Here is a 24208-nt window from a genome sequence, read left to right on the forward strand (position 1 = left end):
ACCCCGCCCCCCGAACGCCAAGGCCCCGCCCCCAGCCGCTAACCCCGCCCCCGAACGCCAAGGCCCCCGCCCCTGTCGCTAACCCCACCCCTCGGTCACCAAGGCCTCGCCCCCACCGCCCGCCCCGCCTCTCAAGCCCTCGGGCCCAGGCCCCAGCCGTCAACCCGCCCCTGGAGCTCCCACGCCCCGCCCGCTCCGCCCCCGAACGCCCAGGCCCCGCCCCCAGCCTGCCGGTTTCCATGGGGATCAGGCGCCAGGCCTGGGCGGCCCGGCGACGGAGCGGGCGTGCTGCGGCGGAGGCGGCGGCGACATGAACGGGACGGGGGCGACGGCCGGGCCGCGGCCCACCAGCTCGGCGGCCCCGGGCTCCCGGGGCGCGATGCGCCCGCGCCAGCGCCTGCCCCCGGGCCTTGCGCACCCGGCGCCGCACAGCCAGCAGCTGGGGCTCAGCGAGGCGCAGAAGCGGGTCTTGGACCTTGAGAAGAGCCTGCAGTTCCTGCAGCAGCAGCACTCGGAGACGCTGGTCAAGCTCCACGAGGAGATCGACCACCTGAAGCGGGAGAACAAGGGTGGGTGAGTGGGTGCGGCTGCGGCCGGGCGGCGCCCTCTGGGGCTCGGCATGGAGGCGGCCCTGACCTCCCGGTGCTGGGGCTGGGGCGCCGGGGACATGAAACGCTCTGGGTCTTCGCCATGACAACACAACGCATGAACCCTCCAAAACGGCCAGGGCTTAGTTAGGGTGGATACAGGGCGGCAAACCTACCCTGGTCCTGTCACACGGGCTCTAGAAACCCCTCATGGTGGGCAGTGCCCTCTGCCCCATTGCCCACCCGCCGGGCCGGGTCTCCTGAGGGCTTCATCGGCGGGAAAACTCTCCGCCAGCCTCCCCTCGAGGCCAGGGCCAGGTCCACCTACTGTTTTACAACTTTTTGTAAAGTAAAACATACCAGAAAGTGTGGAGTGTACAGCTTGCTGAGTTGTCACAAACGGAACACGGGCAGCCATGGCCGGCCCAGGGATGCCTGCCCAGCTCACGGCCTGCACCCAGGGTGCACCTTCTGGACTTTACAGAGGGCTCTTGCCTGGCCGAAGAGAGGGGAGCTCACCTGACGTCCCATGCCTCAGCCTCTTAGCCTCCTTGGTGCTTCACTTTTCTACTACCTCATCTGCCCATTTAACTGGGTGCCAAGTAGCTGATCACTGGGTATCCATTACATCAGGACCCCATCCTGCCTTCTCCAGTGTCCTTCAGGCCTTGGGTCCAACAAGCAGTGAGCAGCCCCTGATGCTCAGGGACGCCTCGGGTGTCAGTTGATGCACTGCCTACATTGGCTCATCCAGGGGCTCCTGGCTGTCTGGGTCATCCTGACTTACCTCTGTGTTCCTGTCCTCTGTGTCACCTGGCAGGTGGGCCACCTGTAGACATCTGTTGAAGGGGTGGACAGAGAGCAAGGTTTCTACCAAAGGCGTCTGTCTCAGGGAACAGTCAAGGCATTGCTGGCCTAGGCCACTGTCTTAGTTACCTAGTGCTGCTATAACAGAAGGATGGCTTTGACAAACTGAATTTTATTTTCTCACGGTTTATGAGGCCAGAAGTCTGAATTTAGGGTGCTGGCTCTAGGGGTAGGCTTTCTTTCTCTCTTGGCTCTGGAGGAAGGTCCTTGACTCTTTGAGCTTCTGCTTCTGGGCCATCTTCATGTGAGTTGGCATCTCTCTCCCCCCATCTCTGCTTCTTTTGATTGCTTGTTTAATCTCTTTTTCTATCTCAAAAGAGATTTAAGACCCACCTTACACTCATCCTGTCTCACTAACATAGCAAAGACAACCCATTCCCAAATGAGATTATAACCACAGGAATAGAGGTTAGGATTCACAACACATTTTTTTGGGACACAATTCAACACATAACAGGTGCCCAAGGCAAAGGCTTGTTGTGGGGAGCTGCTGGGGCAGGTCCATTCAGCCCAGAATGTGAGCCAGGACAGGAGGGCTCTGGGGTGGGGGTGGAGGGGTCGGGGGGTGCAGGCAGAGCAAGCCAGGCTTCTCCTCTCAAAGTGGCCATAGCTTAAAAAAATGACAGGAACATGTGCTTGGTTTCAGATCTTCACTACAAGCTGATCATGAATCAGAAGCCGCCAAAGAAAGGTAAGACCGGGGTTCTTAGTGCCTGCTGGAGAGAGCAGCCCCTACAGACCTCTCTGCCCAGCCAGCCGCACTGGCTTTGCACACTGCCCCCAGACACCCAGGTGACATCTGTGCACTAGGGACAGTGGGCAGAGCAGTGGGAAGTCTCTGCTCAGGCCTCCTCCACCTTCGCAGAGGCTCCCAAAATGGAGGGGCCTTGGGGCCAGCCCCTGCCCTGCCAGCCTCACCATGCTGGTGGGTCCTTCACAGCAGCTTGGTGATGTGTGGGCTGAGCTCCCAGGAGGCCCGGTCCCCGGCCTCTGGCCCCACACCCTGGAGTGGCAGCTCTTGGGACAGTCCTCTGTGGAACTGTCCTGCCTGCCATTCTGGAGCAACCATGGGTGCTGGGTGGGGAAGGAAGCTGAAACTCAGCCCTGAACTGCTGGGTGGGCCCCAGCCTGAGCCCTGTGCTCCCTTGTGTGACGGTGGCCCCCTACCTTGCCTGTCCCACAGCCCAGCTCAGGGCTTGCCTGCCATCTGCATGGTGAATAGTGCCAGCCTGGAAATGCCTCCCACTAGCTGGGTAGGGGCAGAGACAACCCCTTTCTGTTGATCACAGGGAGAGCAGGTGGTGGGAGGGCACCCCCTGGTGAGCTGTTCTCAGAAGGGCCTGAGGACCTTGACAGGACATCAGGAGGGGCTGTCCTCGTGTCCAGTACCTGCTGCTTTGCTGCTCCCAGACCCCTGCTTTCTGGCCAAACCCTCAGGAAACAACCTTCCGGTGGCCATCTCCCCACCCCCCAACTCCCGCACTGGGGTGGGGCCGGGTCAGAGGGAAGGGGGTCCGTTAGATGGGGTGGCCGAGCCCTGCGATGGCAAGAAAGGCCAGAAGGTGGGCAAAAGTGGGTCGGCCCTGGCCGCGACCCGATGGGGGCGCTGGGGTGGAAGCCAAGCTGCTGCCATCTGGGGCTCACACCTGCGTTCTACCCCAGGCAGCTTCTCAACGTCCAGCATCCAGTCCAACAAGTCCGTATCCAATTCGACAGTGTCGGGTAGGGAGCCCCAGCGGAGTCTGGAGCCCTGATGGCTCTGTGCGGGGCAGACCTCGGGGAGCCCCCCTCTGTGCTGGCCCGTGGGTCGGGGCGAAGGAGCCTTTGAAAGAACCGAGGCGGGGGGCACCGACAGGCCCTGTGCGCTGGACCCACCTGGGGGGGTGCGGGAGGGGAGGGACAGGCCCGGACAGGCGGGGGAGGCCTTGAGGTGGGTGGGGCTGCGGGCGCGGGCGGGCGGGTTTCGAAGGCCTGAGTGCAGTCCGGGAAGCCCGGGATTCAGAGCAGGGCTAGCTCGCGGGTCACTAGCAGGAGACACGTGGGGCGGGGCGGGGCCGGCCGTGGGCGGGGCGGGGGGGGCCGGCCGTGGGCGAGATGGGCGGAGCCGACCGTGGGCGGGGCCGGCGGGGCGTGGCCCGTCGCCCTGTGCTCCCTATGCCCCAGGACGCAGGCAGACAGCAGAGCGAGGGCTGCGCAGCTAGCGGAGCGCACCTTCTCTCCGCTGCCTCCTCGGAGAAGGCGCCCCGCCCTTCCACGCAGGGCAGGCAGGCCGTGGGGCTCGCCCGAGGTCCCCGCGGGCTTTCTGGGTCTGGCAGTAAACCTACAGGCGGGGCACCCAGACCTCTCGTTCAGTTGCATTTTGACCAGAGTGGGGAACAGCATGCGCGGCAGCTCCCTCTCTCCACGTCCTTCGCCTGGGGGCTCGTGGAGATTGGCTGGTGGTACTTGAGGGTTGCGGGCCGCCAGCACCCTCAGACCCCGCCCGCACCCTCAGGCCCCGCCCCCGATCCCGCCCCCCCCCAGACCCCGCGCTTCCCAGCAGTCCACCGAGGAAGGCACTGCTACCTACAACCTCTCCTTACGGAGGCGGCCTTGCCCTCTGACCCGGCCCCACCCCAGCTTCGAGCCCCATCTGAGCAGGGGCAGGCACTCGGGCACACAGCCAGTCCCGGAGGGCGTGGCCGCAGCCGACCACTCACTCAGTGACGCTTCTGTCGGGTCTGACCCGCAGCCATCTCTCAAGGCAAGGCCAGGACCCAGGCCAGCTCCTCCAGGAAGCAGGACTCGAAAGCAGACGTCCCCCACAAGGCGGACTTGGACGAGGAGCCCTTGAGCCCGGGCCACAGCGGAAAGCCGGACAAAGTCCCTGGGGCAGGGGCGCAGGGCCAGGCCAGGTAAACGCCGGCACACAGGGCACAGGCCCCACTCTTGGGTTCAGCCCTGGAATCAGTACATGGCTCTGCCCCCTTGTTTGTGGGCTACTCTCAGCACTGAGGGCGGCCTGACAGCCAGCTGGTCTGCCTGCCTTTCCCTCCCCTGCTGCGCCAGAGCCCAGAAGCGGTCCAGCAGTAGCCCTGAAACCATTTTCTTAGAGAAAGAAACAGAGTAATTTGACCTCCAAATTAGTTTGCTTTTCCCCAAGAGAACAGAGTCATTTGTGAGAAGCCCTCTGGGAACCCATGTTTGGCCTGATTAGAACAGGGCAGGTTAAACAGCGGTGGTGCCGCTGCTCTCTGCCCCAGCCTGCCCCCTGGAAGGCCCTGACCCAGCAGGACAGAGCCAGCGGGCACACTAGCATTTCTGAACTTGTCTGGAAGGCAATGAGCTCTGGACTTTGCATTTCAAAAGGGGACCTTGTTCCCTAGGTATCACAACCAGCAGTACTGGCTCCTGCATAGCCCTGATTCCCCACTAGGCTGGTCACTGACTGCACACTCCCCGAGCCACATCTGACCTGGAGAGGGAGGAAGGGCCAGGGCCAGGTCACAGCTGGCCCCAGAGCACCCTGGTTGGCTGCAGAAGGGAGGCTATGTGGACACCGTCCTTCCCTACTGTCCCCACACGGGGGCGGGCACGGCCCTGGCTGTTAGACCGACTGAGGCTGCTGCAATGACTGTTTCAGAGAGGAAGATGCAGAGGCCTTTAGTGTGGGGGCTGCCCCCGGGGCAGGCAGCCAGTCTAAGGGGAGGCCGGCAGCCCCCTTGGTGAGCCTGCCCCCGCACCTGCGAAAGCCCACCACGCTGCAGCAATGTGAGGTGGTCATCCGCCAACTGTGGAACGCCAACCTCCTGCAGGCCCAAGAGGTGAGGCCTGGGGCGTGAGGGCGGGCTCCTGCCACCGCAGGCCCCATACATCCCTCCTGCCTTTCAGCTGCAGCACCTCAAGTCCCTGCTGGACAGGAACCAGCGGCCCAGGGCGGCCCTCGAGGAGCCAGGGCCCAGCTCACCCAAGTGAGTGTCCCTTGCCCACCACCCCTCACCGCTGGGCCTGGCTGTGGCTCATGGCCGACTCTCCCCTCCCCCAGGGACCAGGAGGCCACACAGTTCCCCAAGGTTGCCACCAAGGGCCTCTCTAAGAAATGGTGAGTCTCTGGCACCAGGAGGTCCTGGCAGGCAGAGGCAGATCAGGCCATCGCCAGTGGCAGAGGCTCGGTCAGGGCTGACCTGGCCCTGTGGTGACCCTCCTCTGCCCCCAGCCTGATCCTGAGCTCTGTACCTGTCGCGGAGAGGGCCATTCTGCCCGCCCTGAAGCAGAGCCTGAAGAGCAATTTCGCTGAGCGGCAGAAGCGGCTCCAGGTGGTACAGAGCCGGCGCCTGCACCGGTCAGTGCTTTGACCCCGGCCACCACTGAGGACCCAGCAGCGAGAAACCAGCCCCCCATAGTGCTCCAGAGAACCCCGATACTTTAAGGCAAGCTGAATTCTGAGATAAAACCCCTGACAGATAAAGTACTTGACCTCAGAGTTGAGAAACCGTTTATTTTCTTGCTCAGATTTTACTTATCTGCATTTACACAAGAGCTCACTATGAAATAACTTTGACCCAACCTGTTGGAGACAGAAAATAAACCTTGTTTCTTTAAATCACTTGTCTCATTCCTCACCGTCCTGGGTCTGCTCTCGGGAATTCATAAAGAGCCTGCTGGCGAGTTCAGTCCTGGCCTCATCCCGACTTCAGCCGACTCCAATGGCCCTGGAAGAGTGGTGCTCAGGCAAAGCCACTCTGTCCTCTGGGAGCCAGAAGCAGCCACATGGGACTGGAGTGCTGGGGGCTGCCTTCCAGGCCTTCCCTCTGGACTTCTGGCCTCTTGCTGTCCTGCTTTGGCCGGGAAGTGCTACTCAATGGCTCACCTGGCTGAGCCCCAACTGTCCCTTTGGAGGACCACTGTGCCAAGGGAGGCCCGTCCTCTCCAGGACCTGGGCTTTTCTGAAGCTGGGCTCTCCCACCCTGGGCATGTGTCCAAGGCTCACACCACCCCTCTCACTTGCCAGAATAGCCATCTTGGACAGCAGCTCCTTCTGCTCCCTGGGGCCAGCCAGTTTTGTACTGACCCTGCCCTGGCTGCTCCTCTCCACGCTGCCCACCACTCCTCAGTGTCCACTTCAGTGTCTCCTTCAAGGCAGGAGCTCTGCCTGGAAAGCAGGGTGTGATACCAGCATCAGATGGGCAGGAACTGGGGGCTGGGCGGCCAGGACCACACAGCATCCCCAACACTGATGCAACAGAACAGGAAGCCCAGACGTGTGGAGGGAGCATAGTAACGGATTCATGACAAGCACAGGAGTAATAAATTTATTATAAGAACCACAGATGACATAATAGTGCACATACAAAAGGACTCTTGTCCTGAGGCCGGCTGGCTGGCCAACACCCAGGGTGGCCCGGCAGCACGTGGAGGCGGTACACGGAAACGGTGTGCAGATCTGGGGCGGGTCCAGAGCACAGCGCCCGCCCAGCCCCAGCATGGCTTCATCCTGGAACAGGCTCTGGTGGGCGGCTGTGTCATGGTTGCCAGGCTGGTCACGCTCCATCCTTCACAGCTGGGCCTTGACGCCTGGACAGGGATGTGTGGGGACGGTGGTGTGGAGGGGAGTGCCCAGAGGTGAGGACAGGCCTTTCCTCCAAGGTGGAGCCTAGCCCCAGGATCCTCACTGCCCCTGTGATGTGTCCCACATCCCATATCCGATGTTGTCGGTCTAAATGCAGAGCTTTGAGCAGAGAACTCCGTGTGTGTTAAGGGTTTCCTATGCTCTCCGTGTTCTCCTGTAGAAGCAGGTGGAACCGTATCCTAGGATGCACACAACATTCAAACGAGATCCTGAGTTCTGCGCTCATGCGCTGAGTGGATATAGCACTGGTGAGGACCGGGGTGCGTGCCAGCTGAGCGCAGGAGGGGCAGCGTAGGGTGTGGTGGGTGCGAGGAGTGCTGGACCCCAGACGAAGTCTATGTGGAGAGCCTTCTTTAGGAAGACAGCCAGCCCTCCCTGGTTCAGTCAGCTCCACAGCCACCTGTCCAAGGACTGTCCGAGTGTGGGAGAAGGTCTGGCAGGTCCCAAGGCAGAAGATAAAAGCAGGAAAGCTAACTCAACCCAGGCTTTCTGAGGAACCAACAACACCTAGAAACGTCCAACACAAGGCCGCGTCTCCAGCAGGGTGTTGCTACGCGTCCGAGAGGCAGGCCTGGTGGACGCTCTGTGCCCAGGTGTTGAGCAGGGCCGTGACTGAGTGCTTGTCAGGGAGCTGCAGCAGCCGTGAGGTCATGCACCGGTGCACCGACTGCAGGAAGGGGTTGGCGTCTGCAAGAGAGCAGGGGGCTGTGAGCACAGCGCCCTCCTCAGGGCACCCAGCCTCTGCTCCTTGCCCCCAGAACCAGGATGTTGACTGCCCCACACTGAGGGGGTGGTGGTGAGGGGTGCCTATCGGCAGCCAGGCCAGGACCATGCCAGCAGTTTGGATCCCGTTCTGGAGCCCAGGGCTTTCCCTTAAACACCCTTGGGGTCTTTATCCTGGTCCCCAGTGTCCTGGCTCTGAGCCTCAAGGGAACCATCCCCCACCAATGGGATCCCTCCTCTGGCTGGGGGCCACATCACTCACTGGGGTCCCCATGAACCCAAGCTCCTGCAGCCAGAGGCCTCGTGTGTGCCTCACGTTGGCCTTGCAGAGGTCACAGCTACCCCCACACCCTTTGCTCGGTAGGGGGCAAAGGGACACTCTGGGGCAGAGCCACCCTCTCCACGCAGCTGCAGAGCAGCCACACCTCTGTGTGGGGGGTGTGGGGGATATGCAGGCCCGGCCCTGTGCACAGGAGACTCTGGCTCCTGAAGCTGTATGCCCGCCCTCGCCATGCACCCACCGTACCATACTGCCACTGCTGGTCGACCCAGAGCGGGCTCTGGGCAGGGTAGTCGGCGGGTACGCTGAGCTCCAGCGGTGGCACGCTCGGGAGGTCCTTGTCGTCTATAACACATGAGGCTGCACCTGTGATTGGCCCTCACCCACCTTCCCCAAGTCCCCCAACTGAGGTGCTGCGATCTCAGGTCTCCAAACACAGAGCTGGGGGTGCCCTACAGGGCCTGCTCCTGCCCCCGAGGCCAGCAGGACCACATCATTTCTGCCAGGTTAAGAATGTGTGTCAGCAGTAGTCAAAACAGCCTGGTACTGGGACAACAACGGATACACAGACCAATGGAACAGAACTGAGAATCCAGACATGAATCCATCTACAATGAGCAGCTGATATTTGACAAAGCCCCGAAGTCAGTTAAATGGGGAAAAGACAGTCTGTTTAGCAAATGGTGCTGGCATTGCTGGATATCCATCTGCAAAAAAATGAAACAAGACCCATACCTCACACCATGCACAAAAACTAACTCAAAATGGATCAAAGACCTAAATATTAAATCTAAAATGATAAAAATCATGGGAGAAAAAATAGGGACAATGCTAGGAGCCCTAATACATGGCATAAACAGTATACAAAACATTACTAACAATGTACGAACACCAGAAGAGAAACTAGGTAACTGGGAGCTCCTAAAAATCAAACGCCTACACTCATCCAAAGACTTCACAAAAAGAGTAAAAAGATTATCTACAGGCTGGGAAAAAGGTTTTAGCTATGACATTTCCGATCAGCATCTGATCTCTAAAATCTACATGATACTGCAAAAACTCAACTACAGAAAGACAAATAACCCTGTTAAAAAATGGGCAAAGGATATGAACAGGCACATCACTAAAGAAGACATTCAGGTAGCTAACAGATACATGAGGAAATGCTCACTATCATTAGCCATTAGAGAAATGCAAATCAAAACTACAATGAGATTCCATCCTACTGCAACAAGGCTGGCATTAATCCAAAAAACACAGAGTAATAAATGTTGAAGAGGTTGTGGAGAGACTGGAAACTTATACACTGCTGGTGGAAATGAAAAATGGTACAACCACTTTGGAAATAGATTTGGTGCTTCCTTAAAAAGCTAGAAATAGAACTACCATACGATCCAGCAATCCCACTGCTTGGAATATATCCTCGAGAAATAAGAGCCTTTACACGAACAGATATATGCACACCCATGTTCACTGCAGCACTGTTTACAATAGCAAAAAGATGGAAGCAACCAAGGTGCCCATCAACAGATGAATGGATAAATTATGGTATATTCACAGAATAGAATACTATGCACCGATAAAGAACGATGAATCTGTGAAACATTTCACAACATGGAGGAATCTGGAAGGCTGAGTGAAATCAGCAGTCGCAAAAGGACAAATATTGTATGAGACGACTGTTATAAGAACTCGAGAAACAGTTTAAACAGAGAAGAAAATATTCCTTGATGGTTACGAGGGGGGAGGGAGGGAGAGGGGGAGAGGGATATTCACTAGATAGTAGACAAGAACTACTTTAGGTGAAGGAGGAGACAACACACAATATAGGAGAGGTCAGCACAACTGGACTAAACCAAAAGCAAAGAAGTTTCCTGAATAAGCCGAATGCTTTGGAGGCCAGCGTAGCAGAGGTGGGGGTTTGGGAACCATGGTTCAGGAGACATCTAAGTCAACTGGCATAATAAAATCTATTAAGAAGACATCCTGAATCCTATTTTGGAGAGTAGCATCTGGGGTCTTAAATGGGTAGCAAGTGGCCATCTAAGATGTATCAATTTGTCTGATGGAGCAAAGGAAAATGAAGGACACCAGACACACAAGGTTATTATAAGCCCAAGAGACAGAAAGGGCCACATAAACCAGAGACTACATCAGCCTGAGACTAGAAGAACTAGATGGTACCCAGCTACAACAGATGACTGCCATGACAGGGAACACAACAGAGAATCCCTGAAGGAGCAGGAGAACAGTGGGAAGCAGACTTCAAATTCTCATAGAAAGACCAGACTTAATGGTCTGACTGAGACTAGAAGGACCCCAGAGATCATGGTCCCCAGACCTTCTGTAAGCCCAAGACAGGAACCATTCCCAAAGACAACTCTTCAGACAGGGATTGGACTGGAGTATAAGATAGAAAATGATACTGGTGAGGAGGGGGCCTCCTGGATCAAGTACACACATGAGACTATGTGGTCAGCTCCTGTCTAGAGGGGAGATGTGAAGTCCGAGGGGGAAAGAAGCTGGTTGAATGGACACAGAAATACAGGGTGGAGAGGAGTGTGCTGCCTCATTAGGGGGAGAGCAACTAGGAGTATATAGCAGGGTAGATATAACTTTTTGTATGAGAGACTGACTTGATTTGTAAGCTTTCACTTAAAGCACAATAAAAACAAACAAACAAAGTGTGCGTGTCAGGAACAAGGAGTCAGGGCAGAGCCAGGGCAGGGCGCCCTGAGTGCAGGGAGGCTCCTGGGAAGCATGCAGGTCTGGGGCCGGGCTGTAGAGTGCTGCATGAGTGCGGGGCCTGTGGGGGTGGGTGTCTGAGGGTGGCTAGCATGTGCTAGGCAGTGTGTGTGAGCAGCAGACTCCCGTGCCAGTCCCAGGCAATCCTCACCCAACTTGCAGATCAAGTGAACAGTGCCATTGTTGCTGCAGTGAGATGGGTCCAAGTTCACCAGGAACTTGGAGTCCAATCGGGCCACCTCCCCCTGGAGCACATTGGGGATGCTCTGTCGCTCGTCCTCCTCAAATTTACGCTTCCGGGTGCATACCGCAGGGACCCTGGAAGGAGGTACGTGGTGAGCAGAGGCCAAGCCAGGACCACCCCCTGAAGGCCAGGTCTACATACGTGATGGGTGGTCCATGGATGGCCGCCATGGGTGGCATGAACGTGCGGTACAGGGAGTGGTTGAAGACAGGTGAACGGATGTTTGCCAGGACAGCGTCCAGGAGGGGCTGGCACAAGTACTGCTGCTTGGTTGGCGGCACTGGGGGTGGCGGGGGTGTGGGCTGAGGACAGGGCAGGCGTGTCAGCTGGGGCTCATGGCCCCCCAGGAATGCTGTCCAGGCCCCAGGTCTCATCTTCCTCGCCCACAGAGCTTGGATCATGGGCCCCCTCCTCCTCACTGCCAATGTACTCCCCTGTCCACATCAGACCTGACCTGGGCTGAGGCCACCTCACCTACCCCTGACTGAAGGTCCCTCACAACTTCTGGTTCTGAGCCCTGCTGACCTCCCGATGGCGATGGCCCTGGCCCTCACAGGGTGTGCCACTCACCACGGCCATGTCATTCTTGAGCTTCTCCAGGGCGATCTCACACTTTTGCAGAGTTTTCAGGGGACACCTACAAGGGGAGGGCATGGCCATCTCTCAGTATGGGAGGGCTGGAGGGAGCTGGTTAGCAGGTACCTCCATAGGAAACACTCAGGAGTGGTCCATGCTAACCCCAGGCCCCCCAAGTCTGGGTGAGGCAGCCCTGCCTCCAAAAGCTGACCCTTTCTGGTCAGCAAAACCAGGCAGTGGAGTGGATCCAGGGAAGGGCAGAGGCCCTGGCCAGGGCCAGAACAACTGCTCTCATGTAGGCTGACCCTGGCCGTCCCTTGGCCCAATGGGTCAAATGAAGATCAACCCCAGAGATCCTGGAGGTCGTCCAGCTCTGAGGGTCCCAGTTTAGCACTGGCTTTCTGCTCAGAACAGTAGAAAAGGGAGAACCTTCTAGAAGGGGCACCCAGCCTGAGCCAAGTAATACAAAGGCTCACTCCATGCCCTGGGGCCAGCAGGGTGGGCCCCCACCCTATTTCCACAGAAAAGGAAATACTTAAGGTGGGGGGTGGGTGGAGGGGACTGAGCATGTGGTATCAAGAACCCGGCACTTCCCTGCGTTCCAAGTGTTTCATTTCACACTCAGCACGTGGGGGCTCCAGCTTTTGCTTTGCAGACAAGGTGACTGAGGCTCAGAAACATTGAGTCACTTGCCCAATGTCATTAGTAAGTCAAGGCAGAGCTAAAGGTCAGACAGACTCACCACAGGGACGGGTAAAATGGCACCAGCCAGACCTGGTGAGGGCCGTGGTGAGGGGCTGTGGGGTCCACAGCAGTGATCCAGAGGAGTGTGGAGGTGGGCACCAGTAAAGGTGCAGTCCAGGCTTTCAAAGGGGGTGGTGCTGCAGCCCCAGCAGATACACCCGTGGGAGCCAGAGGCAGGGGCCCAAGGAGCTGCCCTGGCCCCTTCTGTAAACCCGCGTTGAACCATGCACCTGTCCGAGGCTAAGGCCGCTGCCCTGTGGGTATCACTGCCTGACCACTGCAGGCATGCCCCACCTGAACAGGGCTGGTCATCCATGGAATACACGGCCAAGCCTGTGGTCCTGCCTGCAGCAGCCCCGCCCCATGGGCTGACCTCATCCCACACTCAGGGGCCCTCCGCAATGGTATGTGCAAGCTCACCGCTTGGAGGGGTCTGTCAGGATGTCCAGAAGACTCTTCATCTTACTCAGGTCCTTTTTTCTGTCTGGGACGAAGAGGGGACACTCAGACCCTACCCTGGGGCTTATGGCCCACACCCCTGACCCCACCCGGCCCGCACCTTCATTCTTGTCGATCTTGTTGATCATGCGGCGCAGGGGCTCGATGTACTTGGACAGCTGCTTCAGCTTGTCTAGGTACTGCTGTTCCTCGGCCTGGCTGGAGCCGGCGGGACTCATGACCGAGCTGGGGTTCACTGCGCGGACACAGCTGTGAGGGGAGGCTGGCCACCCGCCCGGCTCTGCAAACACTCAACGTCACGTGCTTGGGCGGTGAGAGGCTTGGCTTGGCACCTGCGACTTCATGCAGGGATGTGTATGGGGACGGCCCTCCCAGCCCTCAGAACTGGCTCCCTGTATGCCCCTGACCCTACTTACCTGGGGTGTTCAGAGGTCCAGGTGAAGGGACGCTGAAGTTCTGAGGGGTGCGTGCAGTGACTGGGCTCTGAGAAGGCTGAGGTGAGGGGCTAGGCAGGAAGCTACTGGGAGATGGGGCAGGGCCGGAGCTGTGGCAAAGAAGGAGGCGTGTCAGAGGGAGGGTGGAGGGCAGAGCACCCTGTGGGTGGGCGGCACCTGGCCTACCTGACGTTGGAGTTGGGCTGTGAGCTGGGCTGGCCGGGCTGTGGAGACGGCTGGGGAGGTGGGGGCATTGACTGGGGGGTTGGCACCTGCTGGCCCGGTGATGGCGAGGACAGCATGGGGAGGCTGCTCTGGCTGACCTGGGAGCAGAGGGCAGACTCAGCCACTCTGCTGATGCTTGCACCCACCCCACCCACCCACCTCAGCGTGTCCATCATTCAGGCTCGTTGCCCCACCCCCACTGCCCCCAGCCCACTCACGTGCTCACCCACACATTGTCGTCTCGAAAATACAAACGTATACACACTCCTCACAACACCGCTTTCCCTCTACCCCCACATGCAGATGCACACATACACACACACGGAGTGCACACACGCAGTGTGTGGCTCCTCACTGTCTACCCCTCCACCGCCATACCAGCCACTGGTCCCTCGCTGCCCCGGCACAAACCCTGCAGCTCACGCCAATCACCGCCCGAGGAAGGGCGCAGAGAAACCCCCCTGCTTCAACCAACCAAGGCAATGGCAGAAAGACCAGACCAGGCAGTCCTTGCTCCTCAGCGCCATCTGTCCCGTGTGGAGGAGGAGGAAGCCAGGGAATGCTCAGAGCCCCTGCTCTGTGGGCCAGGGGGGCCTGGCCTCATAAGGAAGTGGCCACCTCCTCCTCTTGTGCTGGCGGGCGGGCCCATCTTCCTGTATGGTTCCAGGAGCCCAGCCCACCCTACCTCTGAGCCACAGCTGCCCCGGTTCTGACTGCACCAAGGAGACACCCAGCTGGAAGGCCCGTCTGCCCGGCCTGACACCTGCAGGGGGCCCTGCCCCTGCTGACCAGATGCAGGGAAGTGGGGCCCCATCTTCACTGGGTCTCTGAGGGGCTGTGTGCACACTCGCCGGCAGCGCCAGCCCCAGGCTCTTCCAGCCACCCCCCTGCCCGTCTCGGGCTGGACTCTAGTCAGACACTGGACTCCGATCATGGTCCTGCCACTCATGATTCTCAACCTGAACTCTCTCAATGCCGTTTCCCTGTCTGGAAAACAGGGGCTGCTCTCTGTCCCCACAGTGCTTGTAGGTGCTGCACACCTAGTCACCTACACACCTGTCATCACCAGGGACACCACCACTCCTCATCCGTGAGCTCTATGGATGAAACCACACCACCCAAGAGTCAGGAACAAGTCTCTCTGAAATAACTGTGTCTCCCAAGTGCAGGCTGATGGTCCTGAGGGTCAGAACCGAGGACTGAGATCTGCCAGCCCTCCCACGGCCCTCTCCTAAGACAACCCACAGAACGCCATCTGCCCCCTCACCCACGTCCCTCCCCTGGCCGCCTAGGTTCTGCAGGCCGACTGAGGCGTGCATCCTCAGTGCTCTGACACTGCTCCCTCTGGGGAACACGCCTCCCGCCTCCCCACTCCCCCGACACAGCTTCTAGAGCACTGGGTCAGACTCGCTTTCGAGTGGTGCTGCTTTCTTGCCTTGGGAACCAGGGGACAGGAAGGGACATCCAGAAACAAGAGGCGCATCCTTGTGCCCACTCCCAGCCCACCAGCCCTTCTCAGAACCACCTTGCCCAAGCTCACAGATGACTTCTGCTCCTGCGCTTCTGTTCCACTCCCATCCCCTGCCACCCCCAATCCTGAATCTCCAGATGGAGCTGAAGAGCATGCTGGGGTGGGGGCTGCCAGGGGGTCACTCCCTGTGGAGGTGGCACCAATGCCTCCCACCATCAGGATGCTTCTCTCTGGGTAGCCCCTCCCTGCTGAGGTGGCCCTCCGGACATGGTCCAGGAGGCCCCATCTGCTGCTCTGACTTTGATCAGCACCTCATGGGGCTGACTGACCCAGAGGGAGCTCCAGCCCCTCCCAGTCTGATGGTAGTGCCCAGTGGTTCTCAGATACACCTCAGCACATGGGTCCACCTCGGCTCCCGGCTGTCCCAGCCATATGCCGAGAAGGCAGAGTAGGGCGCTGCGGCCAGCAGACCCCCAGAGGCTGGGAGGGAGGTTAGAGATTTCCAGTGGGAAAAAAAACAAACCAAGGCTTCCCTTTCATCTCCCAGAGGAGGAAACCATAACCCAGAAGGGCCGCACGGGCTCAGTACTGGGTGCCTGAAGCCATCGGGCCCCCCATTCCAAGTTGCTAAGACATGCTACAGGTCAGGAGGCAGCCACCAAAGGCCCATCTCAGGAAACAACTGGCCTAGCCAGGTGGGTCGAACAAGAAAAGCCTCCCATTCTTCCTTCAGGTGGACAGAAGATCTGGCCGGGCTTCTGCAGCACGGAAGAGCAAAGGTTTAATGGTTTCTTCAGCCTGTGAGAGTCTGCTGAGGGGCAGCTGTTCACAAGCACAAAGCACCTAATTAACACTGCTCCTCCTCCCGGGAGGGGCGTCCTGCCACCGGTCAGCACCGTCATCACACTTTGGAGGGGTAGACAGGAGCTCAGTGCGGGAGGGAGCTTATTCAAGGACACAAGGTTGTGGGGGAATGCCAGGTGGGCTCAATGCGAACTTCTCAGCAACTCCATCAACACTTGCTTTTCCTAGAAGCAAGGAGACTCCGCACCACAGCCCAGTGGGCCTTCCGAAGATCCCTGTATGGGCTGAGCCTGTGGGGAGGCTGCGGCAGCTGTGCAGAGGGTGGACTGAAGGTTCTACGAGGGCCCTGGGGAAGAGCAACTACACAAGGAGACAAAGTGAACGCAGACAACAAGCGGAAGGGCAGCAGGGGAGGGGAGATGGGACACTGGGGCCAGACTTGGCAGAAGGCCAGAGGCTGGTCTCAGGAGCACTTGTCTAAGCAGAAACCTCGTGGCACCACACACCCTGGCCCTCCCTGGGCCATCCGCCAGCCCAACACATCAGGAGCTACCCTGCACTTGTCCCCACCGCCACCCCGAGTCCAGCACCCTTGTGCCCCTGGCCCCTAGCTCCCCATGTCTCCTGCCTCCACTCGAGACCTCTGGTGCCCACCTCCAAAGTGCAGCACACACGGACCCACCTGCTTACACCCTCCAGGGAGTGCAGCCCACGCCATGCGCAAAGCCATGCAGCCCGGCCTGTGCTGACTCGGGCCATCTGTCTCACCACCCTCAACAGAGCACTCCCCTGTCACCTTGGCGCACTGCCCACACCCACCCAGGGCATCCGTGCTCTAGCGCAGTTGTCCCACCTCCCACAGCAGTGCCGGCTCCGAAGTGCGCACTGTGTAGTCTTGCTCCCCCAGCAGCCCTGCCCACCCACAGGAAGTGGGAACTTGATGCCACTCTGAGGTGGGCAATGAGATCATGGTGTTGGTGCGCAGCACCGAAGGTTCTTTCTGAGCACCCGTGTTTCTGGTCCAACATTAAGTCGGTAGACATGGGGCCCACCGGGTAAGCAAGACCTCTTGGCTCCAGCACCAGAGCGGGGACCCCAGGGTGTGAGGCAGGTGCAGAACATGAACAGGGAGCACGTGTTGATTTGGGAAGAGGGTGGGCCTGGGGTTCAAGGCCGGAGGAGAAAATGTCTGAGTCTGGCCAGGCCTTTGCCTGTGCGTGTGGGCGTGTGTATGTGTGCAGAGGTGGATAGGGGCAGAGAATGGAGCTCAGGTCCCAAACCTAAGACGGAAAAAACACTTGGTTTGTTCTGTTTTCTCATGAACTGAAATGTTGAGAAAAGCAAATTTAAAAAAATACATCACTGGTGAGCAGTATTGTGTAAAAACCACCCACACTGATGAGGAGGCAACTCTTACTGCTTCTCAGGGCCCATCTGACAGCCTCTTCCCTCATCACCCCTGTGCTGTGCACCTTTGGTCACGTCGGCGGGTCCGTGAGAGCCACCACCTCATGAAGGGGCAGCTGAGTGATGAGATACAGGAATCAAGGTTGAAGGAGCGGAGCAGGAGACCTTGGGGTGCAGGGGCCCCCCAGGGGCCTGGTGTGAGGAGGGAAGGGTACCAGGGCAGGGCCACAGTGGGAAGGTAGGGGCAGACCAGGGCTGCAGAGCGATGCCGCAAGCAGCAGAGCCCTCCACTCCAGAGCCCCTTTCCACCTGCTTTCTTCCTTCTCTGAACACTGTCTGGGTCTCCTCTCTCCTCAGCCAGCAAGCACGACTGAGCCTGCTTTAAAAAACAAATCTGGACAAAACCAGGGTCTCGCCCGAGTGCTGTCTGTCTTTGCAGAAATCCTCTGGCTTCAGTCTCCTGCTGGGACAAGGAAGAGTTCCCAAATGCTGCCACACTGTCCTGCACGTACCAGGCCTAAGCTCCAGGTGTACCTGGCACTGACAGTGGAATGTAGGGAACAAGCCCTTGCGCAGGGGGCTGGGCGCTTCTAGTGATGTTTCTGTCATACACCGCACAAAACGTGACTCTGGGTGACCCAATTTTCCGTAGCACGTATTTCAGCCACTAGCTTCACCTCACTTCCCCTCCCTCTACCTCCCTGGCTTGTACTTTTGTTACCATGGAGAGTAAGTAACACCTGTTTAGTCAGCACAGTCCACACAGCCTGGGCCGACTGGATGTGCAGGTGATGGGAGGCAGGAAGGAGAGGATGAGTGGTGGTGCTGGGTGTTTTCCCATCTCAGTCTGAGATGCCTGGGAGAACCCCAGGGGGGTGTGGGGGAAGGGAAGGGCACAGGAGAGTTGAGCAGCATAAGGCCCAGAACAGAGGCTGGGCGCCACGGGGGGGTGGGGAGGGGAACAGATACTGTGCCTGGTGGGCCACCAAGGAGTAGGGAGGGTTGGCCAGGAGGAAGAACAAGGTCATCAACACTGCAGGGAGAGTGAGTTTCCAAAAGGGCCCTGGGACTCAGGACCCTGCTGAGAGGCCAAGGTGGGGAGCAGAGATGGATGACCCTGGGTGAGGTTTGGGTGTAACTATCCAAAACACTAAAGTACTCGAAAAGATACGGAGCTCCCATCTTCTGCAGAAAATGGTAACATTAGAACTCTCCAAAATATTAAGCTGAAAAATAAAAAACATATTTTGCTTATATCCCCCCAAAAAACATACACTGGGTTTTGCCTCATGAGATAAAAGAAAGGTGAAGCCTGGCTGGCACCCTGCCGGCAGTTGTAAACGCATGTTCCTGTGATGACAGCGGTGTGTGGGAAGGAGGGTAAGTTACCCTTTGCTTCCTGGGGGCCTCGGTGTGTGCTGCCTGCAGGGGTGCAGTGTGCTGATGGTAAATACCTGAGCCGGGGGCTGTCCGCCCGTGGGAAGGGCGCCTGGTGGTGCGGCCGACACAGCGGTGGAGGGCGGGAACCGGGCTCTTACTTGCATCCCGCCTTGGGCCATGGCTGCGGTGATCATCTTTGGGGACAGAGGGACAACAGACAAAGTAATCGCAACACAGAAACGCAGTGCACGGGCAGGGTGAGGCGCAGCGCGTGCACTTTTGGGACCGAGTGCCCACAGCGAGGTGCCTCTGAAGGTGGCGGGATGTAGGCAGATGGGGGGAGGAAGTGAGGTGTGCCGCCTACATGTCCAAACCCTCAGCATCCACAGGCCTGTCTAGGCATCAGGAATGTAGAAGAGCCCCAAGAACGCTGCCTCCAGGCTGTTCTAGGGGCTCATGCCTTCGTGTGTCACCCTGAACAACCTCTGATCTGCTGGTGAGCCCACAGGAGCAGTGGTCAGAATCAAAGGTGGGTTTGTGGGAGAGCAGGCTACTGGGGTCAGACCTCAAAAACATGATGACATTTCACCAAATCTGCTACAAGGACAGTTCTCTGTGACTAACAGCCCACCTTCAGCGGCCCCTTGCAACACTGTTTCCTCTCCTCAGTCAGCCACCGGAGAACAGTTTTGGGGACCTGCACTCAGCCTGTCCCTCATCACCTCCGGGCCTCTCTCAGGCTCCTAGTTCTGGAATACACTCAGGAAATGGGTCTTTAAAAGCCAAACCAAGGGGGAAAGGTGGGAGGGAGAAGCATGGGACCTGCCTGGAGGATGTGGAGAGGGGTTTATGTGAAAGCTCCCTCCGAAAGAATGGGCAGATTTGTTCTTAAACACCCCAGATGATTGCAGGTTCCAGGCTCCACTGCGGGCTGGAACTGTGCTCCTACGAATGTGTGCTTCTTGAACTATAAAGGCAACGTGGTAAGCCTGGTGCAGCCATGGCTCCTGGCCTGGCTTGCACTCATAGGAACTCAAGCGGGGGGCTCCCAAGGCCCCACCACCCTCACTGTGGGCCCTGGGTCAGGGGGATGGAGGCCTCGTCTGGTCCCTTGAGGGCAGGGCCTGCACGCGCTCAGCACTAGTAACACGGCCAAGCTCGGAAGAAAAGCAGGACGGTGCCACAGAATAGCACACCAGCTCCGGGAGGCTGTAGCTGGTCTGCAGAGAATGGAGCCACTGGAGGAGAGCAGCCTGTGGGCAGTGCCCGCATCGCATGTGCCCCAATGCACACTGTGGGCCGCATGCAGCAGGCCCTACGAGCCAGGAGGCGTGAGCACAAGCAGGGGCCAGCCAGAGCTGCATGGCAGCAGCTGCGGGAGTGGGACTTTGGAGGGGACATTCCTGCAGCCAGCCCTGGACAAATGAACTTCCCTGGGGTGGGGGGCAGGGGCTGAGGAAGTTACCCCCCACCCCGGCTGTGTGCCAAAATGAGGGAATGATCCTGCTGGGCCCACCGTCCACTCCCCCGCATATCAGACACAGAAGTGGGATGGGGACTGGGGGTGCTCAAAGGCTCAGTGTCCTCAGGGCTTGAGGAGGGTCTATTCCTGCCAGAGGCCCTGCCCTGATGGTGCGGCCAGATATAGCTCTCCCGATCTCGGCTACAGAGCATGGGGGGCGTGCAGGCACTGGAGTAATGGTGCCACGCCATTTACAACTGGCCAGCTGCCCTCAGCGGAAGCCACCTGAGAGGGTGGTAGCAGCAACAGCACCCCTTCCAGAGAAGGAGAAGAGGCCTTGAAGTAAGGTTGGTGGCATGAGAAACGCACAAACTCTTTTCCCAGGAAAAAAAAAAGTACCATGGGAAGAAAAGCTTGAATCTAATTTGCTACTGACTGTTTCTCTTGTAACTGAGAAATCCTAATAAGGAAGCCTTATTTTCTTTGAACAGCGAGTTGCAATGAAAACACACCAGTCACATTACTGAGCTGGATGAGCAGGCCGCCAACCAACAGAATCTTCTTCTGAAGAGATGCTAGCTACACTGTACAACCTGCCAGCAGTTGTCCACCCAGAGAAAACATCATGCACCTGCCCACAGGTCGTGGGTCTGCCCTTCCCCTATGCAGCGGGCGCCGGCCTTGGAGGGCCTCTCTGCACCACCCAAGCTCCACCAGAGAGCAGCTGTACCACAGCTACATGAGCCCACCCATGACGGATGTCTGTCTGTGAAGACAATTCTCTATAACTCGTGCATTATAGTTTTCATACTGCCAAATATCATAGTTACTGAACAAAAAAAAAAAGTTAAAAAAACCCTCCAAAGCCCAGAGGGATTGTTTGCAAATGGAAATGTTCCTCTCAGCTTCTGTCCTGTGTGTGTGGTCACAGAGAGTTCAGGGAGGAACTGGAAGTCAGTGCAGCTAAGCTGGAGCTAAGGGCAGATCCCTGGAGCCCTGGTGGTGCAGTGGTTAAGAGCTTAGCTGCTAACCAAAAGGCTGGCAGTTCAAAGCCACCAGCCACTCCTCGGAAACCCTATGGGGCAGTTCTATGCTGTCCTATAGGGTCACTGTGAGTCAGAGCCAACTCAGAGGCACCAAACAACAACAAAGACCCTCCTCCCAGGGTGGTGTGGTTGTCCTCAGCCACCTGAGAAGCATCAGCTAGGAGACAGCCACGCACACACGCTGCAGGGCTGCCTGAGTTTCCTGGAGTACAAGACGCCTTGTGGCTACAGTCCCAGCTGAGGGCTCCCCAGTTCCCTCTAGCATGATCCAAAAGGGCGGCTGGTCAACGTTCTTGGACCAAGGCCACCGGAGGACCCCAAACCCAGTATGTGTTCGATGAAACAAGAAGCCTGCTCTGCAGGGTTCCTGTGACAGCTGGGTGGTCTCTGTGGAGCTGCAACAGGTGGTCACTGTGAACAAATGTCCACTGTGGACACCTCATAGGAAGCGCTGCATCTCTGGACCCTGGTTAAAATACTGGCTAACAGCATTCAAGGGCTCCAAACATGTTTTTGCCGTTTGACCCAGTAATTCACTTCAGGAGACAACCCAGAAGTCAGCCAAACGTCAAAATAGGAATCACGGTGTCACTTGTAGTAGAAAGAACTCAAGATTCTAGAACAAGAGAGTAATGAGGGACAGTGGCATATGTTCACAGGAGAAAAATCACTGCCATTCAAGTAACGTTTACCAGCAGGTCTTAATTCATGAGTATTTTACTTCCACATGTGAAAAAACCTGAATATAAAATCCTACATGCAGCATGGCTTCAAAATGGAAGAGAACTAGGAAGAAAAGACACCAAAACATTTCTCCTTTGCTTATTTATACTTTCTCAAGGAGCCCTGGTGGCGCAGTGTTTAAAGCACTTGGCTGCTAACCGAAAGGCTGGTGGTCCGAAACCACCAGCGACTCCGTGGAAGAAAGATCTTCCATGAAGATTTGTAGCCTTGGAAACCCTATGGGGCAGTTTTACTCTGTCCTACAGGGCTGCTATGAGTTGGAACTGACAACAGTGGGTTTTTTTTTTTTTTTTTTAAAGGCATCCTGGAGGCACAATGGTTAATGGTCTTAGCTGCTAACCGAAAGGTCAGTGACTTGCACCCACCAGTGGCTCTGCGGGAGAAAAGCTCTGGTGATCTCCTTTTGTAAAGGTTATAGCCTAAATCTTATGGGGTAGTTCTACTCTGTCCTATAGAAAGTCTATGAATTGGAACTGACTCAATGGCACACAACAGTAATACACATATTAATTTACACATCTCTCACTTTTCTAATCTTACACAGTCGCCGCATAAGAACTTCTGAATCACAGCATCTGCAGCCTTGTTTTGCCCACCGTTATCAACCCAGCTCTCCAAAGAAGGCTGTGAATCCAAAGATCCTGCCTCAGGAAGGTTGGCCACACCCAAGTCACTCGCGGGGACCCTGCTGTTGCTAGAACACTGAAGAGAGGTTGGCCACCCTCCACGAAGCTGCACTGGCTACGGAGGCAAGACCCAGAGCAGCAGCCAGAACCAGCAAAGCAAAAGATAAAGAAGCTTGAAGCGATGCGTCTGGTCTAAAAGCACACCACAGCTGCGAACTGCGCGTCCGCAGTCTTCTGCTCCTCCTTCCGCTGAGTGAACGCCATCCCTGTCTCTCCCACTGGAGCGCGTGCACAGGTGGCCCCGGTGATAGTTGAGGGGGCTCGAGAGTAGCCAAGGGCAATGGTTCCTGCCGGTGGCCAGTCACCCTGTGCCGCCCTGTGTGACTCTGAACATGCACCACCTCCTCTTAGGGCCTGAGAGGAGGGCCTTGCCATGAGACGGAGGACCCGGAGGGAGAGCCTGAGTGAGCAACTTGCCTCAGAGTACGCAGCTGGTGGCGGCAGAGACGGACTCCAACCTCGGCACACAGGGCTGCAGCCTCCCCCAACTACAAGCACAGAGTCTGCAGTACAGTTCCCGCAAGACCATGTTTGAGCCAGTGGGGATGAGGGGGCCCTGGGCTCCAGTTACTTAGTCCAGTGATGACGGCGGCTGCTTGATGGGCTCAGCAGTCAGTACCCAGACACTTTCGATTCCCTCAGATGGCATTCTCCTCCTCAGGCAGCTGCTCAGGGACTTGGACAATGTAGCTGGGACCAGAAGGGCTGTCACAGGTTGCCCCCCACACTGGGAACCGGTGTCTGATACAAACGTGAACACACCACCCCCCAGGCATACAACCTGAGGCGCCGAGCCACTGACACTGTAGCAGATACATGGTGAACAAGGGGGGCACAGGAATGGCACTGACACTGCTTGTCAGGCTGGGCCCAAAAACCTCGTCACACAAGCAAACACAGTCTGACTCCAAAACCAAGGCTCTGCTTCTGAATTGGGACTATCAGTGCTTCCACCACTGGATGGAGACAGGAAGAACAAGGAAGGTCCCAGTCTGGAAGATTCTCCCCTCACCACCAGCACAAGGGTGATGGGGACCTTCCAAGAAACCACATGGCCTGGCTCTCCAACCTCTAGACAGGAATGAGGATCAGGCCTCCTCATAAGCAGTCCCTATTCTGTCCCATCTATGCCTGATGCGACCCAGTAGAGCTGGCGTGCATACTCCTTGTCTCGCAAGGCCTATGGACCACACGCAGGCCAGGTCCTACGTGCAGGGCAAGCCTATTGACTGCGGGGAAGAATGGAGGCAGAGGCGCTCTTCCTGTACTCGCCAGAGCCAGCAAAGGTGAAGGCAGCCCTCTGGCCCACTGCGCAGCATCTCTGGGGCTGGCCCAGTCTCCAGGAGACACGGCTGCCCTCAGCCTCTCCCCGGCTTCTAGAACTGCTCTCCACCTCACGCATAGCCCTGACCTCGGAGACTGAGACCGAAGCTGAGGGTCAGATGGAATGCGCTGAACTCTCCCCTCTCAAATGCACGTTCTGTCACTCTGTGGGAAGGGAAGGGAAGATGAAGGAAGAAGCAAAAGAAAGGAGGAAATGCCTGTGCACGACACAGCTGCTGTGGATCAGGCCCTGCGTGAGGAGAGCTGGCCGGTCCAGGACCAGGGCCAGTTCCTGGAGGAGCTCTCGCCCTGAAGAGTACAAGAGGGGAGAGAGGCCTCAAAATCCGTCCAGGACCCCAGGCTGCAGTGCCACCTGCAATTCTACTCCGTGCG

The 24208-nt window shown here is 57.7% G+C and overlaps 2 protein-coding genes across 10 annotated transcripts in view; one reads left to right on the plus strand and one right to left on the minus strand.

The window, feature by feature from the left end:
* The first annotated feature begins 310 nt into the window (after positions 1-310).
* Positions 311-5859, plus strand: CCDC74B (coiled-coil domain containing 74B). The gene is made up of 8 exons (XM_010598885.3): positions 311-569; positions 2101-2145; positions 3117-3176; positions 4198-4348; positions 5077-5257; positions 5325-5404; positions 5479-5535; positions 5650-5859. The coding sequence occupies exons 1-8, from the start codon at positions 311-313 to the stop codon at positions 5786-5788; spliced, it is 972 nt and encodes a 323-aa protein (XP_010597187.1). The 3' UTR covers positions 5789-5859.
* Positions 5860-6729: 870 nt separating this feature from the next.
* The window catches only part of MED15 (mediator complex subunit 15), a 73884-nt gene continuing 56405 nt past the window's right edge, over positions 6730-24208 (minus strand). For 4 of the 9 annotated variants that reach the window (XM_064272383.1, XM_064272379.1, XM_064272381.1 and 1 more), the window contains 10 exons: positions 18629-18748; positions 13454-13590; positions 13250-13377; positions 12934-13068; positions 12795-12858; positions 11625-11691; positions 11196-11356; positions 10962-11128; positions 8312-8425; positions 6730-7749 (listed from right to left, as the gene is read on the minus strand). In XM_064272383.1, coding sequence (XP_064128453.1) covers positions 7613-7749; positions 8312-8425; positions 10962-11128; positions 11196-11356; positions 11625-11691; positions 12795-12858; positions 12934-13068; positions 13250-13377; positions 13454-13590; positions 18629-18748 — 1230 coding nt within the window. In that variant the 3' untranslated portion in view covers positions 6730-7612. The remainder of the gene's footprint in view (positions 7750-8311; positions 8426-10961; positions 11129-11195; positions 11357-11624; positions 11692-12794; positions 12859-12933; positions 13069-13249; positions 13378-13453; positions 13591-18628; positions 18749-24208) is intronic. The other 5 variants (XM_064272385.1, XM_064272382.1, XM_064272387.1 and 2 more) reach the window with 3 other exon arrangements.

This window comes from Loxodonta africana, chromosome 19, assembly GCF_030014295.1.
Source record: "Loxodonta africana isolate mLoxAfr1 chromosome 19, mLoxAfr1.hap2, whole genome shotgun sequence".
Classification (NCBI taxonomy): domain Eukaryota; kingdom Metazoa; phylum Chordata; class Mammalia; order Proboscidea; family Elephantidae; genus Loxodonta; species Loxodonta africana.

Excerpts from the sequence above, each read along its gene's own strand:
- CCDC74B (XM_010598885.3), top strand. The coding sequence starts at position 311 with ATGAACGGGACGGGGGCGACGGCCGGGCCGCGGCCCACCAGCTCGGCG. Across the intron at positions 2,146-3,116 it reads TCAGAAGCCGCCAAAGAAAG|GCAGCTTCTCAACGTCCAGC; the intron begins GTAAGACCGGGG and ends GTTCTACCCCAG. Across the intron at positions 5,405-5,478 it reads CCAGGGCCCAGCTCACCCAA|GGACCAGGAGGCCACACAGT; the intron begins GTGAGTGTCCCT and ends CCCCTCCCCCAG.